This window comes from Haliaeetus albicilla, chromosome 6, assembly GCF_947461875.1.
Source record: "Haliaeetus albicilla chromosome 6, bHalAlb1.1, whole genome shotgun sequence".
Classification (NCBI taxonomy): Eukaryota; Metazoa; Chordata; class Aves; order Accipitriformes; family Accipitridae; genus Haliaeetus; species Haliaeetus albicilla.
Window position 1 is genome coordinate 6,142,584 of NC_091488.1, and position 23,178 is coordinate 6,165,761.

At 35.3% G+C, this 23,178-nt stretch overlaps 1 protein-coding gene across 21 annotated transcripts in view; it reads right to left on the minus strand.

Moving 5' to 3' along the window:
* Nucleotides 1-23,178, minus strand: part of DMD (dystrophin) — a 1,308,223-nt gene that overhangs the window by 409,858 nt on the left and 875,187 nt on the right. For all 21 annotated transcript variants that reach the window (XM_069784897.1, XM_069784898.1, XM_069784912.1 and 18 more), the window contains 2 exons: nt 19,648-19,795; nt 17,724-17,873 (listed from right to left, as the gene is read on the minus strand). In XM_069784897.1, coding sequence (XP_069640998.1) covers nt 17,724-17,873; nt 19,648-19,795 — 298 coding nt within the window. The remainder of the gene's footprint in view (nt 1-17,723; nt 17,874-19,647; nt 19,796-23,178) is intronic.

A 23,178-nucleotide genomic window follows, 5' to 3' on the forward strand; every position in this document is an offset into this window, starting at 1 on the left:
GGAGGGCTGATGTCCTTATCTAAGGGGGAAGACCAGTAGGAACAGTGGCCATAAAGCAACACCTGCAGAAGAGTAAAACCAGGGCAAACCTGAGATGCTTTCCCCCAGATCTGCCTAAGACTGAAGACAGGCCTGATTGAGAAGTGTTATAGGCTGGCAAGGAAGACAGGGTGCAAAAGAAAAAAAAACTGATGAAGAAAGGGCAACTTCAATTGGAGCACCTTTCTAAAAATCTAGCTTAACCTTTTGCATACAAATGAAATATTTTCAATTTTGCCTTATTTGGCAGCAGATCAACATTGAAAACATACCTTGGTTTGCAAACAAAGGAAAAAAATAGATTTGCAAGTGCAAAGGACAACAAAAGTATCAATTATTCCTTCAAAGAAAAAATTCTGATTTCAACATCAAAGGACTATATCATTTCAATTACGTTAATCTCAAAGCATGTGAGGCATCTAAAATTTTGTACTTTAGTTCAAGTGTTAATTAAGTTAGATTAACTGGAAGCTTCGTAACAGAATAATAGAAAAGATTTAAGCTCTACATTGGGAAAGAGTAGAAGAGCCTAATTTTACCAACTGACACTGGTCTTCACAATACTTAATTTTATTCTGATCTTAAATTATCAAACCATTTCCCACTTATTTAATATCATGCATTCCAATTTTTGCTCTTTTCATTAAAATACTAAAAAACCCACAAATAAATTACCAGCACAGAAGTGATAACATCTCTCAAAATGTGAAAATGCTCTGTGAAATTTGAATAATTGCATATTTTCAAAGCCTAGATCTTTACCTAAACATTTTCATTTCTTTTCCTTATGAATTCTAAAATTACTTGCACTGCTTGTTTCTGTTCCAACTGAACTTCATGTCTTGGATGATCTTCCTTCACGAGAAGCCTGAATGATACACTATTTTGTTCTTCCCATCCCCACGCCAATCTGATTACTTTGGTGCAGAACGCTACATATGCTCAGCTTGGCAGTATAGAACTCCTTGATCATTTCACAAGCTCCAGGGTTTCCATTGCTGTTTCCTACTTTAGCTTATTTTTCAGTCTATACACATAGTTGTGTGCATGCACTATGGGATGAATTAGAGCTGAGCAGATGGAAAGGAACACTAATTCTTATGACAATAATAAGTATAAAGGGAAGAAGAAGTTGTATAAAGTATGTCGCCTGATATAAAATAATATTCTGTGTCCCTCTTCTGTTGAATTCCTTATGAATATCCAGAAAGCAGAAACAATTAAAGCAGTTCCAATTAAAATAATAGTTGTGGAATTACAGTTCAATCCTGTAACTCAGGAACAATGCTCAAAATGAAAAAGTTGAAACTAATTAGGTAGAGACAGTAAGTAAGAACAAATGAACAACGCAGAATAGTTTTGCAGAGGTCAGAAATGTTACTGCAAATGAATGAACTTGATAACTTCTATTACTAGTAAGGCATCACTATCATTATCAGCAGCTGCCACCTGATAAAAGTAAGGAAAGCCACTGAAATGACTTGCATATGTTATATTTCAAGTGACCAATGCCTGATTTTGAGTATTTCCCTTCTCTCCTACAAGTCAATGTCAAGATCACTTCCTATTTACCTGAAATTACCAAAGAGAAGATAATGCAGTTATTACCCAGCTCCTTGGGAATATAAACGAGGAGATGCATCTCCCCAACATGTCATTTGTCAAAAAAGAACATGGGGAATTTTCCTAGTGGTGAGTGGAGAGAAAAGAAATCCCAAATTCCAACATTTTAACAGCAGTGGAAATTTGGGGGGTTTTCCCCACTATTAGATAAGGTACCCCCTTCTATTGCTAGCTGCCTCACAAACCTCTAAATAACAGAGCAGCACTTACAAAAGGATCTTATTTTGACAAATCTGACAGTGGATTAAAATTTAGCTTTCCTGATACACATAATATGATAAATTATAATAACCTGCAATTAATATCAGCAAAAGTATGTTGTGGGCTATCTGTGAATCCTGTTAACAATGTTTTTCTTGTACTCCTGCCTTGGGAGGGTCCCTCTGATATACAAAGCACTTTATGAAAGTGGGCTTCTAATATAAAATAACTGGTAGTGTCAGGTTTGAAAAAAATTCACCATTGTTTGCATACAGAAAAATGAAGAACGTATAGCTTTCTACATGCATTGCTTTCTTTACTAAATGTAAAACAACCAACAGCTTCTGCTTTACTATTCTATTTCTGCAAAATTCAAATATTAGGAAAAAAGGAGACAGGTGACTACACTGCAATCAGCCCGCAGCATAACTGGACCGAAAGCAGGTTTTTATGTTGTCCAAGCCACGACCTGATAATAAAGAAATAACTACATCATAACAACTATTAAATGCAAGCTTCAATCCAGACTTATTGATAAATCACAACTGACACTTCCATCACACTAGTAAGATGACTGCACAAAATAGCAATTCTTACAGCCACTGTTCAGAAAGTTTTCTCTGCTTAAAATCACCATCCCTAGAGCACGTACAAAAGAATGATTTAAAATAGAAAGGGGGGAAGTTAATTTTTATGCATCATTTCTTCATGAAAAACAATCAACGTAAGAAAGAGCTTCATATAAGTTTGGTTTAGGATGCCATTTAGTTAATTAACTAAGCCATTTTCATTAACAAACTCAAAATTGACTTTAAAACAAAATCTACGTAATTTCTTTAAAACGATGAATATTTATGAGCCACAGTGCCTCTGACAAAGTTGGAGTAAAGACTGTATTATTAGAGGAAGATGAAAGCATGCTACTAAAAATATATATAGAAGATTTTTATTTGCTATTTAGCTAGTGTTTCATGTTTCCTTACAAACCTCTCAGGACCTGACCTTGGCACATGTTTTTTGACTTTCTTTTTTTTTTTTTTTAAACTTCTTAACAGTGGATTTGTAATATTCTCAAGTTTCATTTTTATTAAAAACATCATCTTTTTTTTTTCCCATTGATGCAGAAGACTAAAGCAGTCCACAAATCCAATACACCAAACAATTTTCTGCTTCATCTGGCTGTCTAGCTTTTTAAAAAGCAAATAAACATATCCCCCACCCCAATGATTTGTTTTGTTTTTCTTGCACGGTAATATGATTGTATATATCATAGTCTTCTGAATATGTGTATGCTTTTTATATTTAATATTTATAACCAATTGTCATTCATTCTGCTCTCTACTATCTCAGTGATTCTCCTTTGTCAAGGGCACTTTTTGAGCACCAGACCCTCCACCTTAAATCTCTGCTAAATAATCTAGTCCACAGTTTTCTTTTCTTTATCTTTGTTTCTTACTCAGTTCCAAAAATCCAAAAGCAGCCACAAAGAGTTTATAGTATGATTCCTTCAGTGACTCTTAATGAAGGATATTCTGACAGGAAAATGATTTCTAAATAAAAGTACAATGCCATAATTGTTCTTTCCCTGGTTTACAGCAGATAATACCATATCTATCCCTCAGGCTATGTAGAGTCCGTGAGACAAGCTAACTCCAGCACGCACTCCACAGTACAGGTAGCCTGCCTGAACAGTCAGTCAAAGCTTTTTTCCCACAGAAAGCAGAGTCTGACATATATGTTGGAAGGAGAAGAGAAAATTCAACACAGAGCTAGGCGTGCTGTTGCGGTGTGCCAGGGAAACACAACGTTACTTTACAGGGTATGTGTCCTGGTTTCAGCTGCGACAGAGTTAATTTTCTTTCTAGTAGCTGGTATAGTGTTGTCTTTGATTCAGTATGAGAAGAAGGTTGATAACACACTGATGTTTTCCGTTATTGCTAAGTAGTGTTTAGACTAAGTCAAGGATTTTTCAGCTTCTCATGCCCAGCCAGCAAGAAGGCTGGAGGGGCACAAGAAGTTGGGAGGGGACACAGCCAGGACCCCTGACCCAAACTGGCCAAAGGGGTATTCCATACCATGGGATGTCTTGCCCAGTATATAAACTGGGGGGGGGTAGGGGCCTGGGATGCAGACTGCTGCTTGGGAACTAACTGGGCATTGGTCGGCGAGCAGTGAGCAGTTGCATTGTGCATCAACTGTTTCGTATATTCCAGTCCTTTAATTGTTATTGTCACGTCGTTATTGTTGTTGTTATCATTATTAGTTTCTTCCTTCCCGTTCTCTTAAACTGTTCTTATCTCAACCCACAAGTTTTACCTTCTTCTTTCCAATTCTCCCCCCCATCACACTGGTGGGGGGAAGTGAGTGAGCGGCTGCGTGGTGCTTAGTTGCTGGCTGGGTTTAAACCACGACAGTATGATAAACCCTGTCTGACGTCGTTCAGAGCAATCTCTTCTCATGGTTTGGCAAACCATAGTAGTCCTGTTTCCGCTTTTGGTCTTTCCACGTGACAGAGTTCTTCCTGCCTGTTGCTCTGTCTCACCATCCTTTTCTGCAGGCCTCCTTTTCCTAAGATCACACATTATCTGATCACTTTACTTTCAAAACCGTGCCCAGTACTGAAAGCTCAACTTCCATGCGTAATGAGCTCACAGCGGCAATCAGTCAATAGCTAAACTAAACATATCGTTACTTTCTTCCGTGCTGTTGCCTACATCTGAGAGAAGCTTCCCAGAAGCATTCACGAAACTGCCGCGGAGCTTCTAAAAACTGTCATCTGCCAGAATGCCTGACAAGCAAAACGAAGCCAAAAGGCATTGCAATGAAACAAATGACAAATATTTATACAACATGTAGTACCTTAAAATGCAAGCTATAAACTGAGAAACATTACGGATTTTGCTCACAGAATTCTCTACAGGAATGAAAAAAAAAACCAAAAAAACCCCAACCAAACCCCAAACCAAATCCTTAACATTTTGTTTGGTAGAGGAAATGGATATAATTGGATCTAAGATTTTAACACAGCAATAAAATCAGTATCAAACAGCAATGTCTGGCTATAAGCTACATAGAACAGTAAGTTAGGTAATGCATGTATAGATAAACTGTATTATTTCCACAGCAAACGGATTTTTTTGCATTATCTTTGCACAGTGTAGATAAATTATAGTGGTTTGGAATTTTATCTACAGCTGAATATTTATAGCATTTCCTAGCAACAAAGAATTTATTCTGTTAAGAAACATAGAAAAAAAAAAAAAAAGTTGGTATTCCAATTCCAGTGAGCGGTCTTGACTGCCCAGTACTGACCTGACATGTCTGACAGCAAACAACTAACAGCGAACCCGCTTTTCTTTTTGAATTCTTTCAAGGATTACCTGGTTTAGCACTTTGAGGGAGGTGACAACTTTTCATTCCTAAGAAACATGCAGTCAACAGAAAAGTTGAGAGTGTGGAAGTTACCTTAATTAACAGTGGTCAATGTACAATTAAGCTCAGTATCATAACAACAGGGTGTTCTCTGGGTAATGACGATGAATTTTCGAAAAGGTGTTTTTAAAAGTCTGAGAAAAGTGGCCAAAAAAAGGCAAGGCAAGAGGAAGGGAAAAGAAATGGGGAGGTTTAACTTTAAGGTTATTTCAGACTATCCTGTTTTGTGTGAATTTTAATTATATAGGCATGTTTCAATACAGACAGGCCTGTATAATTAAAGTAGATACCTTATCTTGTAAACAGCAAATAGTAAAACATTGATTTTTAGGTCCCTACAGTCTTCCTTAATAGAAATGCATGAAACACCTGAAATACAATAACAGTGTCTGTCTTGGAAGTGAAGCTTAAAAAAACCCAAACCATTATCATTCATTGGTGTGGGGCGTTATGTGAACCATTGTTCATTGTACATGAAATCTGTTTCATATTCATAGTTGTTGCAGTGTAGAAAAATGTGTAAGGATTTGCTTAAAGTGCCTTATTTAAAATCTGGTAATTCAGCTGGATCAATAGTACCTCAGTGTAGCTGTCAGCACAAATGTCTTGACAATTAGTACTTTTTATATTCAAAGTACTTGGCATAACTTCTTAAACATATGATGAATATATTCCAGATTCTTATGGCAAACAAGAATAAAAAGGAATTTTAAGATGGTCGGTAAGACACTATGATCTATTTTGTATATAAACATACATACATATTTAATCATGATTTTATGGTCTCATTGGCTAGTACAAGCTTTTTACCCCTGCATGATTGTATTTCATAAATATTTTTAATTCTTTGCTTGAAGTTTAATGTGTAGTGAACAAAGCAGCAATATGGCCTTATGAACATACATCTGAAGTCTTTATGATTAATATAAAAATAAATAGAAATGTTTTCTTCCTATGTATCCTGTGGATTATTATCAAATGATTTGTGATGTCATCACTTCAATCTAGTTCATCCTCACTTTTTAAGCAGGTACAAAATACCTGTGAATTTGCTATAAATTAACTACCTTTACTGTAGATATTAGTTGGGAGTAGCCATAGAACAGTCTTGCCACTTAGATTATGAATAGGCATATTAATTCAAAAAGAACTCCAGAAAAATATTATGGGCTAGAGCAAATGCTAAGGGGTCTTGAGGGAAATAGCTGAGAAGATCTGCTCAGCCTCAACAGTCTCCCGGCTCAATAGGACATACTTGTCAAATGGGGATGGCATCTAACATCATACTGATGGGTTTTAAAGAGCGAGATGAATCGGCACCGACCAAAGTGACCTGACCTCAATCTCCACTGAGGTCAGAAGTAAAAAAAAAAAAAAAAGTGTGAGAATCCATTACAGATCCCATTCATGCATACTTACAAAAACAACACACATTTTCTGCTGTTCTGAGGTGGTAATTAATGAAGGAAAATTGAGTTAGATGCTACAGTGGTGATGAGTGATATAACAACAGTTATTTTCTTATCTAGAACCATAAGATTTTTACAAGATGGTTACCTTGAGTACCCCTAATATGAAATATCACACCACCACAAACATCCCAACTGATATTCATAGAAGCTTTGTGGATTTACTTTTAAGAAAATGAAATCATGTGTTCCTCATTGTTTTAGACAGAGTAATGCAATTTAGGTACATTGGGTTTTAACTTAATAAATGCTGTAGCACATAGAGCATTATTCAGAAAGATCTTATTAGTAACACACATTGTGGAAACTTAAAGAGAAAAGAACAATTCCTCTCCACTTCATCCTGCCAAATAGAAATTTAGTCTTGTCAAATGTTGCAAGTCTCTCATGTTCCTCCTCTTTTTGCAAAACCCTTCCAGCATCTGTTTCCCCTCTTCCACGTGAAGTGGGAGAGATTACAAGGGCAGAGCAGTCACAGAACTTGTCCTCTTACTTTCTGAGAAAGTCACAGTAAGAACTAACACAGGAAGGGAGGAAGGAGTGGGGTCACAGAGGTTGCTGTTGGGGTGACTATGAGGAACAAAAGGAGGAGGAGGAGGAGGAAAGACAGTCAACAGACAACCAGGATATATTATTTTCATATATATATGCTTCAAGAAACATATTAGGAAATCTGCACAATTTTTTTCCAAGCAGTTCCTTGCCTGTAAGTTTTTCCATGTTGATGAGTAACATGGCCTGAAATCCACAAATAATACTGTGATGAATTTCCAACTTATCTATATTTAACTTTCATTAAGTTTATTATGTTTGCTGTCATTTATTGTTAAGCACACCTGGAAAACCAAAACCAAGATTAAATGAATAAAGCTAGAATCTCACATCTATGAAGAAGAAAGAATCCTAACTGTTCTAAATATACTCAGAACCTTGTCTCAAAGGAAAAGAAGAACAAATATTCAGTACTATACCACAAACGCCCTTGATATTCTGTAGTTATTGCCTGATTACTGCAAAAACATTTTAAATATTGTAACTTTTTCCTTGAAGGGACTTCAGAATGGCTAATCCTTTCAAATGAGAGTAAACAATATACTGTAGTAGGAGAGTATTTATTAATACTTAACAAGACAAAGAAAATTGGTGATGTCATTAATAAAAAGAGAGCGATTGTATATTTCTCTGCAGGACTCCTGAAATAATATAAAACAGCGTTACTAACCGCTTTTACAATGCTTTAAACCTTCAGAATGTTTTAATATCACTAAGTAATTTAATTTTACAATATTCCTATGGGAGGGGGAGCTGTGCATGGGAAAACAGAGCAACTGGAAAATTGAGCAATTTTCCTAGCATTTCCAGTCTGTGGGAAGTGACAAGATCAAAATTGTAAAGTAGCATACCCAAATATACCATCTATCAGGGATGTACAGCACTAAAAACTTCCCTTTGCTGATGCTGTGCTACTGCATCTATTTATTCATAGCGCTTTATTGGGGGGACACATAACTTTCTGGTTAATTTTTACTTTTGTTCTCGTACATGAAGAAAATATATAGTTCAGCTTGTATGGTAATAAATTAAAAATGGACCGATGCAATAATCTGTGCAAAGCAGATGCCTGGGAGGGGAGCAGAGAAGGAGGCTGGTTATCTTCGTATTATGCAAGCTCAGCTGCCAAAGCTGAAAGGATGGCTTTTGGGGAAAAAAACTTCTCCAGAAAATGTTTCAGGCTACGTCTAACCTGCTGGGCGCAGAAGTGGTTCTGAATGCCCAGAGGTGAGCGCAAGCCCTGACCGCATCCCGGCCCCACGCTGTGATACGCCCCAAGTGTGCACAAGCTGTCCCCTTCATTTCCAGGGGACAGAAGCTTAGGCTTGGGGACAGACTGAAGCTGTAACAGGCTCTTGTCACCCCCTGAAATAAGGGAACCAGGACACTCTGGTACGCTGCAGCACAAACATGCCACTCTCCGTCGGAAAAACACAAAAAAGCTATGGTATGTATCCTTCTTTAGTTGCATACTAAGTATAACTAAAGTTAAATCAATTTGCATCCATTTTTACAGATGGAATCATTCCATCAGCAAAATTCTTTCCTCAGTCAGCTCTTTGTTTCTGCTACTCAAAGAAGAAAGCGCAACTAAACAATGACGAGCCTTCCCATTTCACTTCATTGTCCGTGAGACTCACTGGTTTGGGCACAGGCCACGTGAACTGGTCTGGTAGGCTACGTTACCTACACAACAGGGACGACTAGCATCTTCTCTGTGGTCAAAATATCATGATATAATTTTATTCAGCCAGATTATTGGGGTGTTTTTGTCTTTATTCTTAGAAATAAAACTTTAAGATGCTTCTAACAAAATTCTCTCCTTCGAAGGACTTGAAAAGTCTCTGCATTTCCTTTCTACCCCTTTATATTGCAGGACAACACTTTAACTTTCACTAAAGCCTGAGAATTTCTTATGTCCTTATTAAATGAATGACTCTTCAGTGCTTGAAACTGTACTTCCATATGGCAGAATTTCCCCACTCAACTCCTTGACACAGGATGCTGTGTGCTTAAAATTTACATGAACTTAAATGATTTCTGGCACTTTTTTTATATTTAATAGTAATTTCTAGATTCTTCTTCTATTAATTTGTCCAGATAGCATTTGAGATCATGTATCTTTTTAGCTTACTACCTTTTCTTCATTAATATGAGCTTCTCCAGTCATCTCATTTTAGGCATTATAGCTAAAGGGAAATGGTCAGAGGGTGTATGGACCTTTTGTTTGTCCTGAATTATCCACTGGTATGTTCTCGTGCAAAGTGAAATAAAGAGGATACTCCCTTCTTTAAATTTTATATCTTTTGGATGTAGTATGAATAGAGCTCATCTCTTTGACCTCAATATTCTGCAAACTGACTTGTATAGAAGACTCCAGAAATCCACACAAAACTGCTCTAGAAACAGATTCTTACAGTCATTTATCTGCATTTTGCAACTGAGATCAAACACACTTTTCCTAACCTGCTTCAATCGAAAATAAAGTATGATTGGCTATCAACATATTCTACACATGAAGGAACCCATAACATTGTAAGAACACTATTATTATGTATATCATTTGGACCAATAGCAAGGAAAATTATGATTCTATTTTAAAGGATTTTCTGCTTGGTAGTTCTTGCTACCTGGTTTGCTACTTAATATGGCTTTTACATTAAAATTTTGTATAATAATAAGGCTCCCCGGAGGATTCCTATCTAATATCCTAGTTTTCTGGAACAAAAACTTCATTGTTATGACTGATGCTTATATATAGAAGAATTTGCACTGTTAATTGATTCATTCTGAATACATTAAAGTATTTATTTTAATAAAATTGAGTATTCCTTCTCATCCACTGTTTTTTGCTTGGGGTTTTTTGATGGTTTTGTTTGTTTATCATCTATGAAGTGGGTCACATACTAAGTCCTGGAAAGGAAAGCAGGCGAGGTTGGGGTCTATTTAGGATTTATTTCAATGTGATTCTCTTTGCTTCTATTTCAGAAAAAATATTTTGTAAATTGCCTTTTTTCAAAGTTTTAGTAGATGCAGCAACTGTGTTTCTTTCACTAAATACCCTAAATGACAAAAGCGAGCTAAAAGAGTTGAAGCATTTTTGTCCACCATCATGAAAAAATAGATATGCTACATAAAATTAGGGGGTTTTTAAGATTAAAGCCAACTGATCAGCTATAGTTTTCCCTTGGTGATGTTCCACATACAGCATAAATTACATGTTTTTCAATTCCTTCTGCTCCTAAGAACTGCATTAATCTGATTTTAATTTTGATTTTCTAAATCCCAAAGAACAGGCATTTTTTAAAAAACTGACTTAAAACTAAAAAAAGCAGCAATTATATCACATCTCTGGTTATTTTTTTTTAAGGTTGTAAAATGCAGTTCTTGTAAAGCAACAGTTAAAAAAACAAAACAAAACAAATTGGTGACTATCATAACATAGCAATATTCATCTCATTTGAATCTCATTTATATTTTGGTTGGGGGTCAAAACCAAAACCAGCACAGGTCTGTGTAGATATTCAGGTTCTTTTCAAACATGGCACAAGATTTTAAAGTCTCTGGCACAAGATTTTAAAGTCTCCAAGCACTAATTTTCCAGATTTAAAAGCTATTGCATCCAAATCTTAATCTTAAACCAGAGCAGAAGTGATCTGTTAGTCTAACCTTGATCTGTTACCACCTCTTATTTTATACACAGGAAATAACAAAATCTTTCAGTGTAAGTTAAACCGATTAATTTTCTTCCATCTACTGGGAAAACCTATACTTAAGCCTTGATTGTAGACATTCATGGTGCTACTGTAATCCATCTTTAAAATTACATCAACCAACAAAAAAAAAAAAAAGAAAAAAAAGATGTCTCCTTATGTTTTACAATAGTCTACAGTTCTTTCTGATGAAAATCATTAGGATGACTTACAGTATAACATGTAATGTGGAACAAAAACTAATGTCTGAAGCTGCTAAAATAACTAAAAATTGCCTCTGATTGCCTAGTAGGCTGTAGGGCCCAATTCCCATTGTGCTCTGTCTTCTAACACATGCAATCCATTGTTTTCAAAATATTTAAGTATCTCAATAGCTTTAAATTAATACAGCCAGAAAACCTTCAGTATGGGTAGCCTAAAAAAAACAGGAAAAACCAAGGGGTTATTTTACTTGCTTGGAAGGTGAAAATAACTCAGACATTCATATTAGGCTACAAATGCTTTAGTCCATACTTTCTTGTTTACCTTATTTTCACAATCTGTAAGACAACTTTAAGAAAAGAGGAAAAGAAGAAAAAAAAAAACAACCATGCTATTATCAATATCCACTGAGACCATAAGACCAATTATTATGGTCTTAGGGAAAAAAAAAACAAACAAACAAACCCAAACAAAACAAGCCAATTCTAATTATTTACAGAATTCTTATTTGAAATGCACAGTCAGTTTATCTTTTCACAACCTGCAAGAAGGATGCTATGAGTAAATGTACTTATATTTCTTACTAATTGAATGCAAGGTTTTGTCATCCTTCTCTGTATTTATTTTTAAAACAACAGTACAAGGCACTTTTCCTAAATGACACAAAATGTAATCCAATTGAAGATTTCTAGTTGTATTTAAAAGATATATTATATATCTGTATAACATATATCAGGTTTAGGCTACAAGACTGTTTCTATGTAAGGTTGTTTAGAATTCTCACCTCGTCTTTAAGAACAAAGATGAAAATTTTAAAATGGAAACAAAATTATGAATCATATGATACAACTTATAGGAAGTGGCTAAATTAAACTGTATATCATATTACTTCCCTCCACCAACTTTATTCCTGGAAAAGAGTAGCTAACCAACCTAGTTGCAACATAACAGAATCCAGATGTTAGTTGACCAAATAAATAGCAAACCAGATTTACTATTGTATTGGGTTTGTGTGGCCAGGTTTTGGTAGCAGGGGGGCTACAGGGGTGGCTCCCGTGAGAAGCTGCTGGAAGCTTCCCCCATGTCCCATAAAGCCAATGCCAGCCGGCTCCAAGATGGACCCATCGCTGGCCAAGGGTGAGCCCATCAGTGACGGTGGTAGTGTCTCTGGGAGAACAGATTTAAGAAGGGAAAAAAGTCGCTGTGCAACAGAAACTGCAGCAGGAGAAAGGAGTGGGCGCCAAGGTGGGCAATTGTTGAGAAGAAGTTTCTGTTCCCGGGTAGACTGGAACAGGAAGCATCTCCTCGAGTGTACCTGAGAGTCTTCTGTTGTCTATGCAGTCAGGTAGACGTCCCAGGATGCCCAACCACCAGGAACAGAAAATAAGACACACATACCAAATGGGAAGACTGAGTGTAACCCCATTCACGAGTTACTGATGGAAATTTCACAGTTCTGTGAAATTTAGTTTCTATTAAATTTCTATTTAGTAAGGTTATTGTTTAAATGACCCTCCTCATTACACGGTTAACAACTAATGTCAAAAGAGACCCACGAGAAAGTATAGAAATATGGATATATGATACCTATATCATATATTATCCTATTAACAATAGGAATATTTCAGTATATCCTGGTTTATAATATACATACCCACTTTATTATCTAGTTAGACCAAAAATAATGGTCAATACCAAACAGTTGACCTTCAAATTAAGCTTTAGACTAACAAAATCTCCAGAAAAATAATTAGTTTCAGACATTACTCAACAGCACTGGAAAGCTAAAGATATATAAATTTTAATATAACTTGGCCTAAGATAAATTTTTAAAAGGAGGGTCATCAGCATTGTTTTACTTCTGTGCTGTGTTATCACATCTTCATTCCTGTATGCTCTAGCATGGCTGGGAAACAGCAATTTATCTTTACACTGCTAGTAAATTCGCCTTTTTAAATCTCAAATAGCGGTAGCTGCTCACAACACTCAAATAAAAAGGAATGAAACCTATATATACTTGTTTCTTAGAGCTTCTGACATTCTCATGTTCATCCAATCCACATATACTTCAAACACATACATCAAACTTCATTTTGTTATATGTGAGGCCGTTTGTCAGTATGGCTGACGATAACATGAACATGGACTACACCTAATTAGCAATCTGTGACAAACTGTCATAGGTAATTTAGCACAGCATAACACTTTTAAGAGAATCAGGTCACTGAAAGCAAATTCAGGAGAAGATCTACCTTTTGATGCCCAAAATGCTGAGTATACTATTCTAATTTCAAACTGAAAGCACAGAAATCAAAGTGTAACATTCATTTTCCAAGATCTTTTCCCCTCCATCCCCCAAATAACAACAGTAGCAATTGTAGTACTTTCATCTGTGAACTCAAACCAAGTTGCACTGACATGCTGGAAATTTGATGTCATCACAGATAATCTATGAATAATTACTACTCAAGGCAAGTGACAATACATGAACTGTAACCTTGTTCTGACTTTGTCTTTCTGCACTTTCTGGGCCCATCTGTTTTTCTCTACACTTGATCAACCAAGCTAAGACGACCTATACTTTTCCTGGTGGTACAGAAAATGTTCACAAATTATAGCCATGTCACTCCACTCTAATTTTTTTTTTTTGTCCATATAGCACAACAAATTGATTTGATGTGGCAGTAAACAGTGAAATAGTCTCTTCACTGTCTAGTAATTAGTTCTAATACTAGCAGACAAATTAGAAGGCAACAAAACAAAATGTCTCCATCAGGCACTTATAATAACCTTCATAATACATACAGTAGCCGTTGTGAAGACTAAGGTGGATAAATGAGGAGAATGCTGATCTTGGCATCCAGCTTACTTTGAGATAATCTAGCTCATCCCTCTTGGCTGACACCAGGCCAAGAATAATATTAAAGAGTAATAAACTCCTTCCAGCAAACCTCTGATTCCATGGTTCACTGGTCTCAGACCTAATCTATCAATCCATTTACTGCACAGTAAAAGGTAAGAAACCCATTACAGATCTGTTATATGCCCTGGCAGGTGGTATATGACAAGAACTGAATTCATCACAAACTCCAGTGCCTAGTACCCCTTTTGTATGCTTTGAAACACTAGGTGGTTAGCTTACTTGGCTATCACAGCAGAAGATACTTTGAGCTTTGAAAAATAAAAGAGAAATTCTTGATGTGAAAGCATAATATTGGTTATAAACCACTTCATTTTTCATACTCTTAAGATTTCACAAAGATAGTGTTATTTTCATTTGTACAAGAAATACTGACTTTGGAGAGGGTACAATAAGTAAAACCAGGCTAGAATTTAAAAGTCATGCTTTCAAATGTGGGCTTTAATCTTCATTCTCTGCTTAAACTATGTCTGAGGTAGCAGCCTATTAGAATCACTATTCAATAAAGTTGTCTAGAGAAATGTCATTTTAAAATTATTACTATCCAAAGGAAGAAAAATTCTTCATGTATCTATTCTCAAGGTCATCAGCACGTGATATAAACACCTAAAAGCTAAGACAATACTGAAGCAAAAGCAAAAAAGCTCCTTTTATGTGACTGCAATTCCTTTCATACTCAATTTCTTTTCTCCGCTTATTTCCATTGCTGTAGGGCAACAGTTTCTGTGACTGTACAGAAGGTTTGAACATGACTTATTTCAAATATGTCACCTTGAAGGTTAAGACTGGCAGGTGTTGTCCCCCATTTCCCTGCCTGGCAGATCAAGGCATAACAAAAATTTGTCATAACCTTAGGAGATACTTGGCTACATTCTCAGCTGGTGTAAATTGCCACAGCTTCTCTGAAGTAAACAGAATTACTCTAGTGTACGCCAGATAAGGGCCTACCTTAGATTATTTATGTAACTGCCATGTATGTTTTGTATTTTGAAAATAGTATCATCCTGCAATACGGAATAATCAGAAATAGTAGGTTGTTACATGTTCATTTCTAGCAGAGATGCCAGAAGACAAAACAAACAGCTAGAAACAAAGCATTAAAGTATAAAATATACTCTCAGAAGGGGATGGAGAGACAGAAAAGCCCCAGAGAAATCTCTGTGTGATGATGTTTGTCCACTGTGCTTTGAGGAACACAAAAAATACATCCTCATCAAAACAACTGACTACAGAACCATCCTCAGGTGACCTACAGAAGTTGGCCTGATACAGAAATGCCAGAGCTGTAAGCTTTAGCTCACAGTAAAAATCTGTGGTTTTTTTTTTTCCAGTGCTTACAGATCTATAACTGAAGGAAGACAACGTATGACCCTTTGTCAGGCCTGCAGACTTTCTTTCCATGATTTCTAATTTTATTACAGACCCTAGAATTTCAGAGGAGAAAGTGAAAAAACAAATGAGGCTTCCTACACAAATTGTGAGTAACAGAAAAAATGTAAATGAAAAAATAAATATTCTTCCCTTCAGTTTCATTGGAAAAATCCAATGACAGAAATCCCCAAATGAGCTTCTCACTCTTTTTTTTCCTTTTTTTTTTTTTTTTAACATCTGTGATATGGGAAATAGAAAACCTTCATAGAAAGAGAACACCTTCAGAGAACATATATGGATTTGAGTCTTGTAATTTTCAAACTGAGTTTCTGTTCCTTTTGAAAAATATACTGCATTTTTCAGATTCTTTAGCCAAGGGCCAATGAGAACTTCTCAGTTTTATACGCCTCCATGGGTAGATAACTGAAATAAAAATAATGTGGTTAAGTAGTGAGATCTCAAATGGAAGTTCAATTTTCTCGTTTTAGTCTCTTTCAGGAGTAAACAGAAGTTTTCAAGTGGTAAATTCCAAGCCTAATATCTTGCCAGAAACATTACATAGATCTAGGAGACATAAACTGTAAAGAGAATGATTCACTGAACAGTACCTTTGTCCCCCATATTTCATCCTAGACCTAACTACTTTCAACAGCATTCATAGTTGCTCTGACTGTGACAAGTAAGCTGGAACATTTCTGCATCAGCAAGCAGAAAGTGAAAATGCAAAGTTTTCAGGTATATGACTAATCTGTAAAAGCTTACATTCAGAGACAAATTACAGATTTCATTAAAATGTATTTGTGTAATTTTACTGAAAGTAAAATATTTTTTTTCCTGAAAACTAACATTGCCTTTTTAAGACTACAGCTCAGATATTCAGATTGTGGTGCCTAAATTCAGCTAGGTATATGCTTACTTCAGCTAGTAAATAACACTGTTTTGATCTTGAAGTGTTCTGAATTCTTCTATATACATTGATTTCAGAAACCCATTTGTAGAGAAAGAGATACTTCTGTCCAAACACCCAAATAATGATTTATGTGTCCAACTTGGAGTTTGTGAATGTGATCAATATTTATTATCCACTTTTGCCTGAGCCATTAGCTAATATTCTGAACCTTGCCAGACTGTTTATGTTAGGAAGAAACTAATAAGAGTCCCACATCAAATAAGTTCCTGTTTATTTCCCAGGTCTGTGCTTGAAATTCAACTGTGTTCACAGAACTGGTAAAAAAACAAAACAAATCAGGATGTAATATTCTTGACCAGAAAGCTTATCTTTTCAGTAAGGTACTCAGAAGAAGATTTTATCACCTTTTTTTCCCCAGAGCTAAACACGACAAATCCCTCTTTCTTTTTTCCCCAGCATCCAGGTAACTTTAACAAATAGACACCACAAGTTAACTTCCCAGATTCCGATTTTGCCATCAGTCTCAATGGAAATCCTTCAGCTGATTCTAAATTGACCTTTTCTGACCAGGCTAATCCATATCTTGGGTGGTGGTCCTCTGGACAAACACTTTCTACCATTTCTGTGACATAAGAAGCAGAAGCTGCATGGCAGCATTCAAATTATCTACCTCTCTTTACCAGATTTGCTATTCATTGTCACCAGTTTCCAACACAAAAATATGCTACTTCAACAATAAAATACAAAATCCTCCCTTAGTTTTCTCCACGAGTACAGAGATCCCAGAAAGCAAAATGAGTGGTACTTTGCTACACAGAAACCAGAACTCAAAGCTCAAGGTTGGAAGAAGCGTGGTGGAATGTGAAACAGTGGTTGCAGCTTCTACTTTGGGGTTGGAGGAGAGAGGAGAATTGGGAAGTGTTTCCATAAAGGCAATCACCCATTTACTACTGCCTCTCATACACATGAGTCACAAAAGACGGAATATTTGCTGTACTCTCAAAACAACTAGGCTACAAAAATGATGCTCTGCATTCCACCCTTAAGCAGCAGACCTGTAATTTAGGGAGTGTATTTGGATGCAACATCATCACTTCAGGCACTAATGGTCATGGTTTGCTGTCATTGTTTCTCACGGCAGTGTATTCTACACATTTTTCTTCCTCGGGTTCATTATGCATACAAATACCTCCTCATACAGAGAAAAATAATACATACCAGAAAATATATAATGCAAATATTTGCTGCAGATTAAAATTTTATACCACAGTTATATCACTAATATGTCTAACCTTTAACAAGTGATGGTTAGCTTCTTTCAGTGTACTCTCAAGCTTATGTTTTTTGTCTGGGTTCAGTGATGCACTTCCAAGTGCTACTCCTCCGGTTTCATTTAATCGTTTCAGTATTCCCTTGTGTGGTGGCAGCTCTTCAACTCTTAACTGGAACAGACAAATACAGCAGTTAAGATGAACTGTGGTAGAATTTTCAGCTCTCTTATCTTCGCCCTTATCGATCTGTGTATCAGCTAAGGAATAAACTCAATTCAAGACAAAATAACCGTTGCTTTCTGAATGTAGAAGGCTAAAACTCCCCCCAAAAGAGACTGTATTAGTGGATCAAGCCTAAAGAGAGTCCTAAAAGCCAAAATATGGGGTTTCTCAGGATGTTAATCAGTGTTACATGGTAAATTCCACTTCTGGACACTCAATAGCTCATGTACATGAATTTTAATAATCTTTTAATATGGTAAAGAGCAAGCACCTTGGGGATGGGTTTTAACATCAAGTAAGGATAATGTAACTAAAAGACAAAGTTCTTTAAGCTCTTTTCTTCTTTTTTTATTAACATAAACAGGTAGGTATGAAATGAGCCACACTGCAAGCCAATGCACTATTATTTGCTGCATTAGGATGCATTCTCTTGTGTAGCTCAAAAAGAATAAGGTAGACAGTAAAAATGAGATACAAATAAAAGACGCTATCACCTTTAATTCTGGATTATGTATCCCTTGGGAATACCACAATTGGGAAATATTTGTATATAGATGAAGAGTAGAAGCCTTCAGGGTTCTAAACATTCAATTTAGACATTAAATGTGTAATCGTTTCTGCAAATTATAAATGCATCTAACACCCTTTATAAATATTTCTTTGCCTTTGTTCTGATATCCTCGACAATGAAGGCAAAGCCTCACAAACTCTCTGTCCAACTCACTGGCATCTTACGGTAAAGAGTCAGAGGGACAAACTCAGCACATGGTTAAGTTTTCATTTCCTCAAATGCTACGCAGTACTATTTATCCTAATTTTTTTTATTTAAAAAGAAACTGGAGGATCAATTTTTACTAAAGAATTTTTTAGATTTTTTTTCAGATTTTGTTGAAAGAAGGATAGAAGAAATTCTGATGAGTTTCCTTCAGACTATTTAATGCTCTATTCCATCACTTGCTGAATTTGTTCAACTTGGATTGGCATAAAGGGTAACTAGCCCTTATCCTCAAGGGAGAACAGGAACCTTTAGGCAGGTATTCTATAAGTAATATGCATTTTCCAACTACAGTTTTATTTATTATTGTAGAAGTTATTAAACATAGTCATTCTATTGGACACATTTCAGAAACTAAACAGAGCAACTTCTATTGGATATATTTATTTGCAGTAGTCCAAAAGCTCTAAAATCTTCATGAAAATATTACAGCCTTTAAAAACAAACATGTAATATTCTATTGTTGTTTTTTTTAAAGCATTTTAAAAACGTCACCTAGAGATTTAGTCTAGAAAATGTTGCAGTGATACTTTAACCAGTTGACATTTATAATTATGCATGCAATTCTAGGTACTCTTGTGAAATTCTGAATACCATTTCATATGTGAGAAGTTATAAACGATTAACAAGACACCTACAGAGAAATGTTTTACAGATAAAATGGTCAAGTTCTGAATTAAAAAACTGAGGATGAAAAAGATAACGATTAATTACCTAGGTGACAGGATAGATATTTTCCTTTCAGTACATTTTCCATTACTTTTCTGATTTTAGTATGATCAGTATATATTTGTATCTGGGTTTTGAAATTCCACTACTTCGATTTATCTAAAAAAGTTAAATGAATGCTGTGTTTGATGGCAGAAGCCTCCTCTGAAAATAGCATTTAATTTTCTTCAATGTCAAATTAATAAAGTAAGAGAACATTAAGAATAAAACTCACAATACCTTTACTTTGCTAAGGCAGTCTCTTAACTGGTCTTCATTCCCTGGTTCAAGGGGAATACGAATAACACTGTCTGCTTCCTCTAACCATAAAATCAACTTGTTCAAGTCCTCTTGAAATTCTGATAAAATATTCTTTTCTTCCTCTAGCCTGTAATAAAAATGTGAAATAAATGTTTCCATACATTTATTTTTATGTTGAAGTGCTTATCCATACTAAAATAAAGACTAGAGAAAACAAATTCTTCTCATTTATATTAATTATTTTTAAAAGTGTGCCATCGATTTTTTTTCAGATCAAAATTATCAGACCAGCATCCTTTTAACATGGCAGTAAATGTATTTTAAAAGAAAAACTCAAGTCATAATTTGCAATGTCACTAAATTCAGCTTCCAGATTACATACGGCAGGGAGCAAACAAGCATACCAGAACTAGAACTGTTAATAATTCAGATCACATTTTTGCGTGAACTAACAGCAAGGAAGCTCAGTGTCAGAAACTAAGAATTCTAGCACCAAATGTTACCAAACTGAATCTGTAAGATTAACACTTAAACCCATTTGGACATATTGTACAAACAGATATTTTGGTGACCATGCCACAATCCTTTGTGTAAAGCATTCCAGTCAAGATCCACAAAATGTAGGGAAGGTTTGTAGTCCGTAAGAAGTAATGGTATAGGATTTATCTCACCTAACTTTAGATGGCTACTCTGCCTACATCTACAACTCAGCTGTTGATTTTCTCACCCAGATTCTCTTCACTGAAGGCCAACTGGTGTTTCTAGGGTGTGATACATGGATTCATCTTAGATGATTACAATAGGAAGAGATGAATTCTCCCATGCAACTTTTTTCTTTCATTAAAGAAAATCCCGATGACCAACAAAGACAGAAACATTGCAGCTGTCTAAAGTCAGATAAGACTACTTTCACCATGACTGTATAAATACATGGAGATCTGAACTTTTGTGCCTAAACTTCCAAGGTTACCAAGAGATGCGTGAGAAAAATTTCAAGGGCAGCAGGGAAGAGCGTTAGCAGAATGTAAGCCCTCTGGGATTAACATTATGGGTGGATCTCGTCTGAAGGAGAAAAATTATGTTTTATATAAATCACTTGCAATTTATCCTCCAAACGTATTCACAAAACTGAGGTGACATAGAGTCTTACCTGTATGGAAAGATTAAATAATTATTAATAAAATTAAACAACAATTAATAACCTATTAATTAATAATAGACTTTTGTTGTTGCTGTTATTTTATGAAGGTTATTTGATATCAAAGCAAAAGATGTAAAACCAGATTATTATTATTATTATTATTATTATTATTGTTATTTCCAAGATCCAACTGAGTTTGCAAGGTTAGGTCATTTATTATACATAATAAGAGGTCATATTAGTATTTTAAGAATATAACTCAACATTACAGAGGAGAATCAAGGTCAGTATTATTAATATATTATTTCTGAATGCAAAACTGTATTAAGGCAGAATTAAAATGTTTTTAACTTCCTCTGGTCTCTCATACTTGCCATGATGGTCAGTGCCCATCGAATACTCTGAGAAGTCAAATGGAATGGCATCTATTTTAAACTACACCATAATTTATTTACAATTTTTTTTCTTGTTTCAGGAAACTATGTTTTCTGATGGCTGACTTAAGCAAAGATGTCTCTTTAGAAAAGCTATATGAATAAGCTTCAGGCAAAAGAGAATCAATAAAAAGTGTCAGCTTTACATCATCTAACAAAAAAATACTGAAAAGAATTGTTGCTTGACACACTTCCCTGCACACATGCACACACATACAGTCTGACAAACAGCTTAGAAACTATAGATTAAAAGCTTTTCTTCAAGCAGAACAGAAATTTAGAAATTTCCAACAGTCAGTATCCATCTTATAGAAGTTTGTACAACCAAATCCCCAAATCATTTCACCCTATATTAAGAAATCTAACTTTAAGTCATTAAAATCTTATATGACTTTTTTTCCCCCCACTGTAATTTCCAGAGAATAAAAGCATTCAAGTGACTTCAAGTGTTCCACATTTGAAACGCTTATTTATAGAGAGGAAAAAAAGGAAGAAAAACTGTAAGATTTGGAAAATTCCTTTTAAATAACACCATCCTGGTTACAGTGTAAAATGGGAGAAGCCTGGTTCGGTCAGCATTGTAAATTCTAGTACGGAAGAGGGGCGTAAGCGTATGAGCTGAATTAAATTTCATTTCACAGCAAAAGGATCATCTGACTTCATGGTATAAGCAAGAATTTTTATACATTAAGATTTTTTGAGGAGGGAAAGAATCATGCTGTTGGAGTGCTGACATTTATAAAATAAACCCAGGATCATACAATTCAACTATTATTTTATACAACTTGCAAACTAGCAAAATTTTTGCTAGTGTTTTACCTGCTTTCCATCTTATTGGTGTTTATTGCATTTCCTTAACAAGGCATCCTTACAAGATGAGAATTGCTATAGTAGATGAATAAACACTCTACAGACCCTCTCTAAAATAGAAGATGAAAAACCAGAGTAAAGTACCAGACAACACTCTTGACCAGACTTCACTATTGAGCTGCTACATCTCACAGTCTGGCTGCACTAAACATGCCACATCTTAAGGAGACCTGAAAAATACGATAGCTGCCATGCATGTGACACCAGTTTTTCCTGGATGGCAAAAGCCAGGCAAGAAGACATTACTACAAAGGTGTTCTTGAAAAAGAGAAGTGTTTCTATTCAATTTACAAGAACCAAACAGTTTTTGAAAGCATCTCCACCTATTGTCCTAAATCCATCCTTTCTTTTGCGGTTAAAAAACTAAGAAAGCAGCAACTTCAACAAAATATGCAGTGGATATCTTGGATAAGAAAAACCTTATAAAACAGTACGATGCATTGACGTTTCCAACTAATTATGACTAAGTAGCTCATGCTTTCAAGGTTTTTTCTTTACAGGACAGTTTAAAGATGTTCTCTGTTAATTTCTAAAATATGAAGCATTATTTCTTTGTTTACCTTCAAGTTTAATGTTTTTATAGAATTTATTTAAGTATATAGTAGTGATAATAATGAACGGGATATTTAAAACTCTCCATCTACAATTAAGTGGTAGATATGTTATTTCCTGAGTCAATTCAAGGCATTTAGATAGGAAAAAAGCACTAAGTTCTTCCTGAAATATTGGTTGTGCATTATAAATATTCTTAATATGTTTTCAGGAAATGGATTTGTAGTGATTATGGCTGAAAAAAATTATACATACAGAAAAGTAAGTGCAGAATATATTATTAAGTGTTATGAAGTCCAATAATAAATAATGCATTCAGTCATAATAAATATACAAAGTTCATGTAAAGGAGATTAGTAAAAGGCAGTACAGGTTTAAATGGAAGATGTTTTTTTCCTAGCTCAGCTGACATATCCATAGATTGCTATTCTCTCAAGCATTTCAGATGGATTGTAGCTGGAATTTTAGGTAAGCAATAAATTTAAACCTACCCTCACACAGGACAATTTTTTG